The 15,505-nt window shown below is 45.7% G+C and overlaps 1 protein-coding gene across 3 annotated transcripts in view; it reads left to right on the forward strand.

The window, feature by feature from the left end:
* zmiz1a (zinc finger, MIZ-type containing 1a) overlaps nt 1-15,505 on the forward strand; it is a 118,751-nt gene that overhangs the window by 96,734 nt on the left and 6,512 nt on the right. For 2 of the 3 annotated variants that reach the window (XM_086121835.1, XM_086121836.1), the window contains exons 7-18: nt 5,388-5,423; nt 9,574-9,709; nt 11,653-11,767; nt 11,848-12,068; nt 12,522-12,723; nt 12,990-13,271; nt 13,540-13,716; nt 13,790-13,858; nt 13,941-14,100; nt 14,220-14,361; nt 14,995-15,205; nt 15,322-15,427. In XM_086121835.1, the coding sequence (XP_085977961.1) occupies nt 5,388-5,423; nt 9,574-9,709; nt 11,653-11,767; nt 11,848-12,068; nt 12,522-12,723; nt 12,990-13,271; nt 13,540-13,716; nt 13,790-13,858; nt 13,941-14,100; nt 14,220-14,361; nt 14,995-15,205; nt 15,322-15,427 (1,857 nt within the window). Of the gene's footprint in view, nt 1-1,028; nt 1,371-5,387; nt 5,424-9,573; nt 9,710-11,652; nt 11,768-11,847; nt 12,069-12,521; nt 12,724-12,989; nt 13,272-13,539; nt 13,717-13,789; nt 13,859-13,940; nt 14,101-14,219; nt 14,362-14,994; nt 15,206-15,321; nt 15,428-15,505 lie in introns of those variants that run through there. The other variant, XM_086121837.1, reaches the window with a different exon arrangement.

Raw genomic sequence — 15,505 nt, forward strand, 5'->3', positions numbered from 1 at the left:
AGAGGAGTGCACTTAATTATTAACATCTTTATTTTTAGCTCACCGGCCTCTCCTGTGACACCAGCTTTGCTTTCGATGATGAAATCCGCCCGCAACACCAAACTACCTTTAGAAGTTCACTGTTGAGTTTGTGGACTAAACACTCATTAGCTGCTCTTCCAAGCCCTCTTGGCTCCGAGGGTCCTCGATCAGTCGCCGGCTAATTGGTTTTGCTTTACCCGAGACACCGAACCTGGCGAAAAGGCGCCGCTTTGCGCATGCAGGACACTCGTCTTGTCAAAACCGGATGAGCAAATGATTTCAATCCCTCTTTTGTTCAGGGGTTGGTTGACTGATCTGGCACCCACACCTCAGGACTAAGCCGCCTTTGCCGCCAACCCCCATGCCCCCAGCCGCCATCCCTCAGGGGCTTTCGGCACACCCTCTTCAAGTAAAATTGCCGTCTAACAATGCTGCCCTTGTTCAAGTCAGCGTGGGATATCGATGCCCGAGTGTCACACACTCTCACTGTGGCGAGCATCCCTCCGCTTCGGTTGAGGCGTGATAGCGGTGACAGCTTGGGCTTTCCCCACCCTCAATCATCCTTGGGCGAGTCATCGCTACGCCGGGTTGACTATCGGGGCAAGCGAGGTTGAACTCGGATTCAACCCACAACGTTGATGTTTTGTCGCATTAGTCACGAGGTGGTGTCGCGATGGAGGAAGACCTGTCACCGTTAGATCACAATCCCCGGCGTGTGCGACCTGACTAGTTGCCTGTCTTTTGATTGATCGACACCTTAAGCCCCACCCATCACTGCGAGTGCAGCTGTCAGATGATGTATTTATGCAGGTGCTTTTTTCTCTGAGGCATCACGTCAAGACAGAAAGGGGTGAGAAGCGCCGCAATATCTCGTCCTCGCCATTTCCGCTCCACTTTGCCGCTGCTTGCTGTCTTTATCTCTGACTCTCATCCTTTCTCGTCTACATCCCCTGCCCCCTCCTCCCCTGGTCTATCCTACAAGCCCCCCCCCCCCCTCCTCCCCACCTCCTGTCTCCAGCGCTCTGGAGCCGGTAGCAGGTACAGCAGGAGCCCATTAGCGCAGAGCCCCCTGCTCTGATTGGATAAGCCGGGAGGAACCGGGAGACTGCCTCTGAATAATTGATGCGCATTGTGCAGACACCGGACAAGGGAAACAGACAGATCAGAGAGCAGGAGAGGAGAGTGAGCAAAAAAAAAAAGAAAAAGTAAGAAGCGGGCAACGAAGAGGAAGTCATGAAATAGAGTGATAAGGTGTAGGAAGTGGCCAACGCTCAGGGAGTTTCAACAGGAGACACGTTGCGCGGCGACCTGAATGGGATGACATGTGCACGGGTTGCGTTCAGATCAGGGTAAGTAAGTTAAGTGCGTCTTGTTGTGCATGAGTGCATGGAGCAGGCTCCCAAGTTAGATTCGCTGTGATCACACCTGCCTTTTTTCTCCATGAAGCTTGCTTATTCGTCTCGATGTGGAATTGCAGTGCTGTGTGTTGGCATTCTTGCAAATGAGTCGCTACTATGACCAGGTGCAAAGAGCGGGATCAGAATGGATCAGCTGACCACAGGTTGACCTACATGCCGCCTCGGGGGTCGTACTTCTATGCGCACACGTTCAGGAAAGCATGCCGGACGAAGCTTGTTTTTCAGCTCCGAAGGGTCATGTGATGGAGTGGGCTTGCGGTTGTGGCGGGTCGAAATTTGGCACAAATATTCTGTGACTTGGACAACTTCCGACTTGAAAAAATGCATGACACTTAATATCTTGCAAGCTAAAGAGTGGGAAAAGTGAGGTTTCGTCTCGGGTTAGGGTTAGTCTCATTGGCTCCGAGATTAGTATGTGTTCTAAACAGGTCGCAGTTAAACGGTAGATAAGCGAATGGACTAATTACATTGGGCAGAGCTTAGATGCTGAGAAGCAGACAAATATGTAAGTCGCCAGACTTCAACCCAATAGTCTAGCCTACTTGCTAATGATAAGATCTAAGGGGGTAACCCCCCTCCCAAAAAAAAAACATGTTTTCAGTGGCGCACTAAAAGTTACTTTTTTTTTTTAAATATTCAAGATGTCAGAGTTAAACCCCATTGAGGAATGAGTCTCAATGTGAGACAGGGTTCTAATCGTTTTGGATTTTTCATAATTGTTGTTTTTTTAAATGTAATTTTCTAAAATTCTGTAAGTAGTTAGTTCACTTTTAGAGTAAGTTTGTTCGATTTTATGTTTATTTTTTCAAAAATGCTTACTTTTGGTTCATGAGTTTTAGTGTTAGTTTTTTGTTTTTTTGGTCAAGAGCATTAAGTATTGTGTAATAAAGACAATGACAAAGACAAAAAGGAAGAACATTTTGACTAAGTGTAGTTACACCAAACTTAAGTTGTAGTTTCCAGTAGTTTTTATTTTTGAAAAGCAATTATGTTCTTACTTTCATGAACAGAATTTTGTTTTCTTTGTAGAATACTTAAAAAAATACTTTCAGTATTTTTTTTCCCCGCTATAATAACCTTGTTGTGTGGTACGAGTGCTATGTGCAAAACAAGCGGTGGTAAGACAAATGGTAAGACAAATAATTCCTGAATTAAATGTTCAAACTGTGCATCGTGTTACAGTAGCTTTTACTGGTTTTATTCAAAGGCTGTACTTTCAGTTCATGCAGTGAATTCCCTCTTTTCTTTAATTTGCCATTGTGATTGTGCCTTTTCCGGACATGACTTCCTTCAAGATTCCGATTCTTGAAGCTGGACGGCCTTGTAGCGCCAGCTGTTGCTTTGGCGCGTTTTACCGTGGATCGTCAATGCCATTGTCGACAACAAAGTCATTTGTTGTCCCCAAAAGTGTTTTTTTTTTTTTACATTTTGTTCTAGTGTAAGCCTTATGTGAGTGATGTCATAATCATTCCAAAATGCATCTCTCTTAAAGGGGAAGAGCACAAAAGGGCAACCGGGCCATAAAAGCTCTCGCGGGGCCATTCAATCAGCGTTTAACCTTAAAGTGGACAAGTTCATTAGCAAACAATAACACAGTTTCGCACTGAACCGTGTCGGAAACTATTACACGCCACCATTTGCAGCTGAGGGCGGGATGACTTGCAGCACTTCCTGTTTGAAGACACTCAGGGTGACCTCCTGACTCACTGGTGACATTTTGACGGTGAACTTGTGCGGCTCGCCGTTGTTTTCGTCGCAGCTTTGACTTGTGAATCATCGCCTCGGTCGGCCGTCCTCGGCGCCGTCCTCCCACCTGAAGGAAAGGAGCTCAGTTTGACAATGTGCGGATTGAGTTGGTGACTACTGCCAGGACAAACCACTGTCAAGTATTGATAGCTGTGAGGATGGAACTGTCATTGCCTCGGGCTACGATGAGTCATTTCTTCGCTCATCCCTTCCTGTCTTCACTGTAATAGCGCGGGAATGTCATCTCATTTTAATCACGGTCTTATGTAATTGCACTTTTTTTAAATTTCTTTCTGCCCCCTTGTGATTCCCTTAACAGAACAAGCGTGTGGTGGTCATGGAGATAAGTCGCATGTCTGCTTATAATTAGCCATGTGATATTTATTGTGGTGGGAGAGAGGTGGGGGTGGTGGTGGGGGGGGGGGGGTTCATGGACGATAAGAGCTTCTCGTTCACTCTGCCTGTGAGGTGCTTCACTCTCCCGGCGTGTCCTGGTGTTTACTTGCTTGACATACAGTTTTGTACACAAGAATCCGATTTGTTTGAGTCCACTGTAGTCGTGTGAGGCGTCACAATGGTTTGGTGGTTAGCACGTCTGCCTCACAGTTAAGACTCTTATTGTCCATGGGTGTCAGCGTTGAGTAGTTGTTTGTCTAAATGTGCCTTTGCGATGGGTCCGGCGAACAGTCCAGGACGAAGGCGTGAATAGAGAATGATCGATATTCTTGTGGCTATTAGCTGCGTGAAGGTGTGCGCGCTTTGTAAATCACTCACATCCTTCCTTCTGGAACTCTTGAGTCAGGAAGCATGAACTGAAATGAAGTAAGCATGAAATAAATTGTGCTTTTGTGTGCCAAGTAAATATTTACAATCAGCAAATCAACACTAAAGTGTTGTAAATCCCCCTTTTCTTCACACGCGGGTTAACATAGAGACAAGATAGTCGAAGCTACTATTTTTTTTATGGTGTCAGCTGACACCGTGACTGAACCGCTTCGGCTTGCTTATTACAATACAATACGATACATGGCTCGATCAGATTCACTATCGCCGCGTCATTGCTCACTTTTGAAAATATTCAGCTTGAATTCGATCAAATAAACAAATTCTAATGTTGTTTTACTCCATTCCCGTGGATACTTCAGAACGTATAACTGTATTTCACGGTCTCCACTTGACTGCAATCATCAGTTTTCTTGCTGCCCTCAGTCTTCTCGCGAAAACAATTAGTCCCTTGACCGCATGGAAACATGGCATGCATTGCTAGAAATGGCAAATGCAAACTTGCACGCGTGTGAGCTCAGCTTGTTGCTTTTCCTTCATCGTGGATGCTGAGGTATAATACTCCACAGTCTCCACTTTGCTGTAGCAGACCATTTTTTAACCAACCTCAGTCTATTCTGGAATTTTAAAAAAACGTTTCCTTAACACATGGAAGGTGGCATATACTGCTGGAAAATGCCCCAATAAACACACATTAAAGTTAGCTTTGCCCGTTGACATCCTATATGGCGTGTCTGGAAGTAAGTAATATATTTCACAGACCACACTTTTTGTATTCTGTTTTGTTTTGTTTTTTGCCGAAACCTTACCGCATGGAACATGGCATATACTGCCAGAAATGGCAAGACTAAACACGCACGCAAATGTTAGCTTAGCATGTTGCTATGGTGAGCTGAGTCCATTGCTGTATCGTACTCCCCAGTCTCTACTTTGCAGCAGCGGCCCATTTTTGTTGCTGTCCTCTGTCTCTTCCCGCATAGAATGTACATCTTTACCCACATGAGACATGGCACTTCCAAGGCTTATACAACTAGAATTGTCACCAATTAATATGCATGCTAATATTAGCTTTGCCTGCTGCTGTGCCTTGCCTTTAGACACTGCAGCATAATACTCCATAATCTCCACCTTGCTGCAGGGATCCGTTTTCATGCTGGCCTCGGTCTCCTTTATAAATAAACATTGTCGCCACCCCTTTAGCAAGAAGTAAACGGAACAGACATCCAGTTTCATTTATTGTTGTCATTTCGTCGAACTGATGCTTCGCCCACTGCCCCAAACCAAGGCGAGACACCGTGCAGTGCGAAAAGGGCATCAACCTGCTCTGATGCCATCCCGACACTACAAACAGTTGCACATGTGTTCATGCTGATATGTGTCCCTCTGCCCCGTTTAAAATGTGCAATTTGAACCCCACAGAAACCAGCACCTGCAGGAGATGTCAGACTGACTCAGGTAGAGCTGCTTTCTCTTCCTGGCTGCAGTATCTCTTGCCTTGTGACATAAACATACATACCCTGGTGGGTAGGGGGTCCGCCCACTCCCTCCATCGCCACCTGTTCTCTGTCTAGCATCCCTCCATCCATCCTCTTCCCCCCCCTCTGTGCGCTCATGTCTGTTGTCCTGCCAGAGGTCACGGATGAAATTCACTTCAAAGGTCCTACCAGTGCTGTAAAATGCATTTTTTTGGGAGACTGCACATCTTAATAAGTCTTTAAGAGGTGTTAGTTGTTTCATTCCGAGCCTGGTTTCTGTCAGCTGTTCAATTTGATGGCTGAACAGAGAGGAGGCGGAGCAGGATGAGGGTGGGGGCATCACTGCTTAAATGGCTTCCATCACATTCCCGCAAAAAGCATGACTCCCCCCTCCCTCATCCACGGGATTTTATTATCCCTCCATTCTGCATAATATTTAGCGCCCACACGGTGTAGATTTACCTGCCAGTGTTTTTTTTTTTTTTACGGATGTTTCCTTTAATCATCCCACACATTGTCTCTCAGGGCTGCTTTGTTTGTTGCTGCACATTTTCCATTTAGTCTTTTTACTCTTTTGTCTGTGTTTATCGGCACAAATACAATAGAGCCGCATGCACTTGTACGTGTTTTTTGTTATCAAAGCTCATCACCGGCGCGCTGGAAAATAGTGTCATTTGAGTCAAGGTGCGAGCACAGGCACTGCCGCCCTCGCGAGAAGAGTGGGGCACACTGTATGTGCATACTGTCGGATTTCAGATTTCTGTCCAGCCCAGTTACTGTGATGTCCCAGCTACTGCCATTTTGTTTTGGGATTTCCTACGTGTACATACATGCAAGTGTCTTTAAATTAAAAAAAAAAAGAACATTTCAACCAAATCAACTGTACTTTTAGCTCTCGGAAATGTGTTTGCATGCGGTCATGCGCATGCCAGAACAACAGGGGGCGCTGTGGTGCTTAACCGTACGGCCATTTTATTTAGTTTAGACTGAAAATGATGCGTGTGACGTTACAAAAGCAAAAATCACGCCAGAAATGAATGCAAGTACAAAACACAGAATGAATTTAAACAAAGAAAATGGTAGCTTTGGAAGAAGAAGAAGACGACTATAAGGTCACCTCGAACACGACTTTCTCCATTCTGCTTTGCAAATGTTATTGTATTTTTATGTGCCCGTCTGGCACTCTGACTAATGCATTTCTCTGGTGACTCAACGTAAAGAAGCGTTCTCACCTCTTGTCCTTGAATATATGGATCTCATGTGGCATATTTTGGATTTTCCTTGCAAGGCTTTGCCTTTAAATTGCATATGCGCACATTGAAGAAGCAACTGTCGAAGGCGGTCGACCAGAGCTCAGTCATTATTTCTATAGGTTCATTGTCATAAAAAAACACACACTTTAATGAGTTCTAAAGGCCTTAGAGGCCTAAAGCAGGGTTTATTTCCCCGAAGCGCATCCCGTGTTAAAGTGAATCAGTCTCAAATGCGTTGCCACGTGTTCGAATGCATCACTGGACTCTGCTAACTTTAGAAAAAGCAACCGATTGCTAGCCAGCGATAAGTGCTTCCTGTTAAGATTGCGCAAAGGCATTTCCTCTGTGACGTGTATCGGGAATGCGGAGGAGAAAATGACATTGTCAGAGTCGAGCCAATGTTTATTTGACATGCATGACGTTGTATAATCAGCATTCGACAGCAACTTTTGGCGCGGCTCGGCACGCACGGACGCTTGTCGAGACGTCATCAAATAACTGCTGCTCAATCAGAAAGGTGTACGGCGAGTCTGGAAGTGGAAATGGGGACAGAAAGCATCCTGGAAATTCAAGCCTTGTGACGTGAGCAGACGATCTATTCCCAGATCTCTCCTGTTGCTCTATTTACCCCCAGCCAGCGAGCGTTTATTCTTGCGTACGATCATAAAAGAAAAGGATATTTACACACCCGCCACGATGCCGCCTTTCTCTCATAACGCAATGGTTCCCCCCTCTTTGTACTCTCATATACTCTTCATATATTTATCTGAGAAAAGGTACTGTTCAGGATGTCAACCTGCATTCATGAGCATCGGTCGTAAAAACTGCATCTGGATGGGAATCAATAACCATAAGGGATTTTGTTTATGGATTCTTTTTATAAACCAATTACTGTATCAAAGTCAACTGTTTTCTCGGTTGTGATGTATTCTTCCGCCGCTCCGTTGCTTCTGTTTCTGTTGAAGTCCTGCAGCCTGACCCGAAAGGCATTCTCGTTTTTCTCGTCACTGTTCTTGCAGTCTTGGACTGGCTACATGTCAGTCATTAAATGTAGTAGCGCTGATGTCATTCGGCTAGATGTGACTATCACAACCTAATTTGTAAATCTAACCAATCTGGAGGAAAAGGTGGGTCATGGCGCTTTGTTGTTGACTTGATGGGTTTTGTCAAGGTTTGGGGTCAGGAGGGTCACATAAATTGGATTTAACATGTTAGAAATGATCATGACGCAGCAAACATATTTGGAAAACGACATTGGATCGCTACAGCTTCTTCGGGAAGTTAAATCCGCTAACATTTGTACCAGCTTTCCTCATCAGGACAAATGTGCTTCCTTCAAATATAAAGGACAGCGCCGTGTATCAGGAATTGAGCTCTGCGGATATTTCTGACATGAGTACTATTTTGCAAATGCCGATTACAAAAAGCACCACTTCGATCCACACTTGCTTGTTGTATCATTTCAATCAGGTAAACCCTTTTGCTGAGGTAGAAATTCACGACCCCAGTAGCCCTTCGTAAAAGTTTACATTTTATTTTTGTCGTGGCGTAAATTGCGGACTATGAAAATAACCACGATGATGTTGTCTCATTTTCACACGCTAACTTATTATTTTGTAGTATAACTCGTTCAAATTTCCTCACTTCTTCTCCATTCTTGTTTCCAATTATTTTTCTTTCGTGGCCTTTTTTAAATTTTTTTTCATCCATGAAGAAAAATAACGCCACCTTTTTCCCAAGCCAAATCTTTTTTGTTGGAATGTGTGAATGTCACCACACCGTGTGAGGCAGTGGTGTCGGCAGGGCTTTTAACACCGGCGACTGGGAGGTGAAGACAAGGCCACACGCTGCGCTGACCAAATATGCCCCCCCCCCCTCCCTTCGCTCCATTATGAACGTCTCGTGGCTTTCGTCGTTTGCGGCAACTGGGGTGGAAAAAGTCATGAGTCACCGCCGCTTTCCTCTTGAGCCGGAGCGATAGCAGCGATTGGCTTGCAGCTGGCGTTTAAGTCGAAATGGCGGGTTACTAGCTTGGAGAGTCAGCGGCCGAGTGCGGAGGTGGTGATTTAGTGGAGAGATAAGCGCCGCGTAATAGCAGGGTAGAATCATTCCTCCTAAATGAGAAGGCTTGACGCTCTCCACCCACTGGGACTTTCTTTCTGCCCTTTTTTTTTTGCCTTTTTTTTCTTCCTTTTGGCTGTTTCACACTTATTTTAAACACAATGTTGGATTGAGTCACTTTGGTTTGAGCCAGGAACGACAAGATGAGTGACACATAGTGAAATTGTGCTGTAGTTGTTTAATGTGTTTGGGGTTTTTTTATCTTAAATTGAATCCACGGTACATTTTTTTTCCCCATTTTTCAGTCATCATTCATGTATTGTATACAGTCTTGAACTGTATTTATTTTGGGCCAAATTCTAGAAGACTTTGCAGAGGGGGGTACATTTTGGTCAGAATCTCTTTAAAGGTACACATCACAGAATTTGCTTTGACGGTTTGAGCCGCTATCAATTAAACAAGTCCGCCCCTGAATCATATCGGTTTTGTTTTGTGAGCTTATTATATGAGCAAATCAGTAGCCCCCTAACTCACAAACCAATAGTTTGCCTTCCCGAAGATCTCGGCTCCACCGAGTAACAAGTTATGTGAGGTGATTAAAGCGTGGCATAAGACTTCTGCACAGTCGTATATTTTGAGTCAGGCTGCCCTCTCGAGGCTTGAGCAAGATGACAAGTCATCGAGGGGAAACACTTGAGTCCTGGCCGCCGCAGTGCATTCTGGGAGTCTTAACGCATATGTTGTGTCCGTCTGTGTGTGTGTGTGCGTGTGTGTGTGTGTGTGTGTGCGTGCCCGCATGTGTTGTCGTATTCGCAGCCCTGCTGTCGTCGTGGTGCGAGGAGCTGGCTCGTCTGCTCCTGGTGCGTCACCAGAAGAACAGGCAAAACGAATCGCAGGGAAAAGTGCCCATGCAGCCCAGCATGAACAGCATGAAGGCCGGCCTCACGCACAGGTTAGTGTTCATCCCCGAAGGTGGCACAGAATAAAAGGTTCACCTGCGCAATCCAATGAGATGGAAAATGTGCCTTTATAAAGATCGGAATATTCACTTTTGAGTGACAGTGGTCTTAAAAAAATGTGTGGATTATTGTGATTGCACCAAGAGGTGTTCAGTTTAGGCAGTAGACGGAATACATTTGGCTGACGATTTATATTTGGATTCTATCAACCAATCACGATTGTCTTTTCCCGGTTGGCAAAAGGTTTTTAACTGCGACAAATTGTTTCGGGGGGCGGGGGGGGGGACATGCGGCCGCATCCAACAGTCTACTCAATACCACGGGTCACTCGGCACGACGCATTCTTGCGAGGCATTGAGAACTTCCTTGAGCATTGAAATAAATATCTTCAGAAGCAAACACTCCTGGTCTCGGGGTGTGCGTCCCAAAAACCAGTTCGATAGAGTTTTTGATGCACGGGGTGCAAAATGAATCAAGGATGGTTGGATTTGAAAGTGGAACGAGTCCATTTGGTTCGACTCAGCGGAGTTACGATTCGATTCGATGTGGTTTGACTCTTTCAAGAGGGTATAATATACTGATATAAGCTGTTTATCTCTGCTTTTTTCTATTTTATTTTTTGACCGCAGCACCCAGCTTTATTGCGCTCCAAAATGGCAACCTCCAACCAAACCTTAAAAACAACTTTTAGTGGTCAACTTCCTCACTGCGACCCTTTCTTATTTTTGCCAGCATTTCATACGATTTCCTCATTAAAAATTGGACTTAACGATGAAAACGGACTCCACTTCATTGTGCTCTCTTCCAGGAAGGGCTTCATTAAAACTATTCTGTTGAAGTCATTGCTTATGCAGTCTTCAAGGACACACAGGATTTGCATTTTTTGGAGTGCAAGGCAGAATTACTTTGAAGGGTGCTGAGCAGATTTAAGGAGGGGTTGGAACGAGGGGGGACCAGCAGGGAAGACTTAAGTAATGTTTTTGGAGAACATTGTGTGCTCATGACACTCAATCAAACAGGAGGGTTGAAGTAAAACACACATAAAAAGAAAAGAAAGACAGCCGGAGTTCACCAAGATTCCTGCTTGGAGTCTGAGGAGGATCTTTGTTGTAATATTATTCCCGTTGGAGGAAATATTGAGCATGTCATTCATCCCGAGCTCTAACCTCAAAGAGAAAACAAGCTCTCGTCCAAAAATAGCAGCTTGTCCTGCACCCTGCACTTGGCCACTTGCCTCTCAACATCTGGTTGTTTATTGGAGGGAACCCGGTGCTCGGATTGTTTTAGATGGGAATGCCTGGCATTCCGAGCCATCGGGACAAATGCAAGGCCTTTTTCAACAAGTCGTGTTGAGCTTTTTCATTTTTAAGGGAGGTGGCTGCATATCAGCACATATTCTGGAGCTGAAGCGGTGTTGTGAAAAGTAACTTTTCATTGCCCAACACTTTTGGCACCACGACCAAAGCAGTTTCCTTTTTTCGGATGTGGTCCTCTGCCGGCCGGCTCTCTATTGGCTGGTGTGTTGAAATGCCATGATAGTTTAGTTTTTGGGGGGCGGCGGCGGTAGTTTTCAGAGCACGTTTGTTAGTTTTGATTTTTTTTTTTCTTCAAAAATTCGTCGTTTAGTTTGTATTAGTTTTAGTATTAGTTTTAGTTTTTTATTTATCTTTTTTATTTTTACAAGGTAAAAAAACTTTTTAATAAAATAAAATTATTTTAAAACACATTTTTAAATAAAATAAAATTATTTTAAAACACTTTACAAACAACAATCCAGTAATCGTGTGTGTGTGTGTGTGTGTGTGTGTATACACACCCACACAGTATAAACTGATGATGAACGACATATTGAATAATCATTGTTTTGTTCATTTTTATGAACAAGAATAATTTTGAAATTGATAGTAACATTAGGTTTGTGTTATCTATTCTCCAGCGATGGCTCTTTTCCCTATGACTCTGTCCCTTGGCAACAAAACACTAACCAGCCCCCTGGGTCATTGTCTGTGGTTACAACAGTTTGGGGCGTCACCAACACATCACAGAGCCAGGTAGGTCCCCTGCATGTTCGCCTCACTTCTTCTGTCTTGCTTTCACAAAACGATCATGATTTCCTTCGGATTCAATCCAGGTTCTGGGGAACCCAATGGCCAACAGCAATAATCCCATGAATCCCGGGGGTAACCCCATGGCGTCGGGAATGTCGGCCAGCGCAGCAGGGCTCAACTCTCCCCAGTTCAGCGCCCAGCAGCAGCAGTTCCCCAGCAAAGGTGGCTCCAACCAGCAGTACATGCAACAGGGGATGTACTCCAGGCCCGCATACCCCGGAGGACCTGGAGGATACAGCAGCAGGTAAGAAAGAGGCTGACTCAGTCGCATCTTGAGGGCCCGTGGGAGCATTGATGCTGCCCGCCATGCAATAACAAATAAATCCTTAGCTGGACTGTGACAAGCTTGCTTTTTTAACATGCATTTTTCCCTGTATAGACTACACTATATGATATGATTATATACAAATGCTTAGCGATTGAAACATTTTAATCAAATTGAATTATATCCAAATATATATAACGTCCAAATGTGAATAATATTTATATATATTTTTAAAAGCCCCTTACTTGTAACCCATAAACTCTTACATTGAATTATAAAAGCGACATAAATTTAACCATAATTGTTTTTAAATGTCTTTTATTAACCCTTTCAGGGACAGTGGACAGCCCAAAAAAAACATGTCAGAATTTAAACGAACAACAATGAAAAATTGCAAACTATTCCAACCTTGACACGCACCTTTTCCTACAGTTACTCTGGAGGGCCCAACCCGCCCCCCGGAGGGATGGGCATGGCCTCCCACACGCGTCCATCCGGCGATTTCACGCAGCCGGCCGCCGCTGCTGCCGCCGCCGCCGTCGCTGCAGCCGCCGCGACGGCGACCGCCACCGCAACAGCCACCGTGGCGGCGCTACAGGAGACGCAGAATAAAGACATGAACCAGTATGGACAGGTACAGTTCTCTGAACATACAGCCAAATGATACATCAGGCTCGTTCCACCGAGAAGTTTGGTTTGGTGCCATTGTGCAGTGCAGTGCAGTCTCAAACTGGGGCCCACGAACCATATCTTGGAAATCTATCTAAAATCTGCATGAAATGATTTTGCCATATCATTTAGCCGTGAGAAACTGTAAAATGTCCTGCTCTCTAGAAACATAGGTAGCTGTTCTCCAACCAAATAGTCGAGACATTCAAGCTTTCTGTTCATTGCCTTTAGATGTGTTCATCCTTCCAAATGGGTCCCGCTCAGGCCTACAATAGTCAGTTCATGAACCAACCAGGTCCACGAGGACCCCCCGGAGGGATGAATCCTGCCAGCATGGGTTCAGGGATGAACAACCCAAACATGAGCGGGCCTCCCATAGGCATGACTCAGGCCCGGACCCCTGGAATGGGACCTTTCGGAGCTCACGGCCAGCGGATGCCACAGCAGGGCTACCCGGGAGGACCTCGGCAAGGCATCCCCTTGCAGGGGATGAAGCGGCCGTATCCTGGCGAGGTGAGTGGGCACCCTGCCACACCTGTATCTTTATGCTGTTAATTAACCCTTTCGGGGACGGTGGTTACTACAGTGGACAGGTTATCATGTTATCAGGTTACAGGGTGCATGAAAGGGTGAATATACACTGTTCCCCCACTATATCACGGCGTCTCTATATCACTGATTCTTTTAACCATCATTTTTGTTTTTTTTCCCCCTCAATGGGTTTTTACAATATACTTTTGCACCTATACAATTAGTCAGTTGCTTGAATGTCCCTCCCTAGGCTGGGTACGGAGGTCAGTATGGACCGAACAGCCAGTTCCCACCGCAGCAGGGGCAGTACCCGACTCCCACCGCTTCGAGGCCCTTGCCTTCGCCCAACTACCCGGGACAGAGGATGCCCGGGCAGCAGGGGCAAGGACAGTACCCACCTGGCATGCCCATGGGCCAGTACTACAAGGTTTGATACTCCTCTGTCCATGGTTGATGTCAGCAAGGTGATGATTTCAAATGTATCAATGTTAAATTTGCAGCAAGAGCCATTTAACGGGCAGGGCACCAACTTCTCGGGTGGCGGCTACTCATACGGGCAAGGAAATGGGGTAAGTTCTGGCGTAATGTCTGAATTATCCAAATTCCTGAATGGATGTGAGCTAATATTTGTTGGGTTTTTTTCTTATCCAGCCCCCCAGGCCTGGGAACTACCCCCATTCACCAGTACCTGGAAATCCCACGCCGCCCATGACGCCCGGGAGTAGTATTCCTCCGTACCTGTCACCAAACCAGGACGTGAAGCCCCCGTTTCCACCTGACATGAAACCAAATATGACAGCACTTCCTCCTTGTGAGTACACCGTACATACAATCCTTTTCAGAGTCAAAATATAAACATTTTTTCTAAATCCAGATATCCTCAATAAATATTTTGTAGAAGTCAACTCCAAACTACTGTTTTCCTTCCAGCTCTTACCAACGAGGAGCTGCGGCTGACATTCCCGGTCAGAGACGGCGTGGTGCTCGAGCCGTTCCGCCTGGAGCACAACCTGGCTGTCAGCAACCACGTCTTCCACCTGCGGCCCTCCGTCCACCAGACCCTCATGTGGAGGTAACGGATTCTCCCTTCAAGCAAGCCGTCTAGCCAACAGAATTTTAGTTGCGTGTATATCGACATACATCGTTGGGTCTCTGACATGCCTGCCCACACATCAAGTGCGGAATTAAGACAAATTTTTAATTCTCGAAAATATGCGGATGTGACCGCTGCATGCACAACATACACGAATCGACAAAAGTTGTTTCGACGGCTTGGTAATAAAGTGCTGCCTTCATATGGGGAAAATACAAATTGCGCTTTTCGCTCGTCCTTAACTCATTCACTCCCAAAGACGTTTTTAAACGTCTTTTCAGACTTGGTCCAGAATTGGCTGGTACTGAATGAGTTAATGGGACTGTCGTTTTGTCGTCAGACCCTGGACTGCCTCAGAACAAGTAGCCATTTGTCTCAGCTCTGTCTCTGGCACCTGTCGTCATGGTTACAATAGCATTGGCTCATGCGCGAGACGGAACCACTCCCCCAAAACCAAGTGATTTCAACCAGGTGGATTTTACCTGGATGCCGCTAAAAAAGCTAACAAATGGAAATTGTGATTTTTGATTTGATTTGTGCATGTAAATGTTATAAGCTGAAGACGAGGAAAATCAAGAGTCTGCAAATCTTGCAAATCCATCTCCTCCGCAGGTCAGACTTGGAGCTGCAATTCAAGTGCTACCACCACGAGGACAGGCAGATGAACACCAACTGGCCGGCCTCGGTCCAGGTCAGCGTCAACGCCACGCCCCTCACCATCGAGCGGGGCGACAACAAGACCTCTCACAAGCCTTTGCACCTGAAACACGTGTGCCAGCCGGGCAGGAACACCATCCAGATCACCGTCACCGCCTGTTGTTGCGTGAGTGTGGCCCACTATCCGGGGAGAGACCATATTTCCTGGGACAAAAACATCAGCTGGTGTTGAAGATTCAAGTTTAATAGATGTGTGTTTGTTTGTTATGTATTCCTTTGCAGTCGCATCTGTTTGTGCTGCAGCTGGTCCACAGGCCATCTGTGCGCTCTGTCCTCCAGGGGCTCCTAAAGAAGAGGCTCCTTCCCGCGGAACACTGCATCACCAAAAGTACGCCGCCGTGTGTTAATATCTCAATTACCCTCCGACACCTGCTGCCGTTTGCGCTTACAATACGCTTTCACAGGG

This window comes from Hippocampus guttulatus, chromosome 10 (genome assembly GCF_054856545.1).
Source record: "Hippocampus guttulatus isolate MCC_2025c chromosome 10, RoL_Hgut_1.0, whole genome shotgun sequence".
Taxonomy (NCBI): Eukaryota; Metazoa; Chordata; class Actinopteri; order Syngnathiformes; family Syngnathidae; genus Hippocampus; species Hippocampus guttulatus.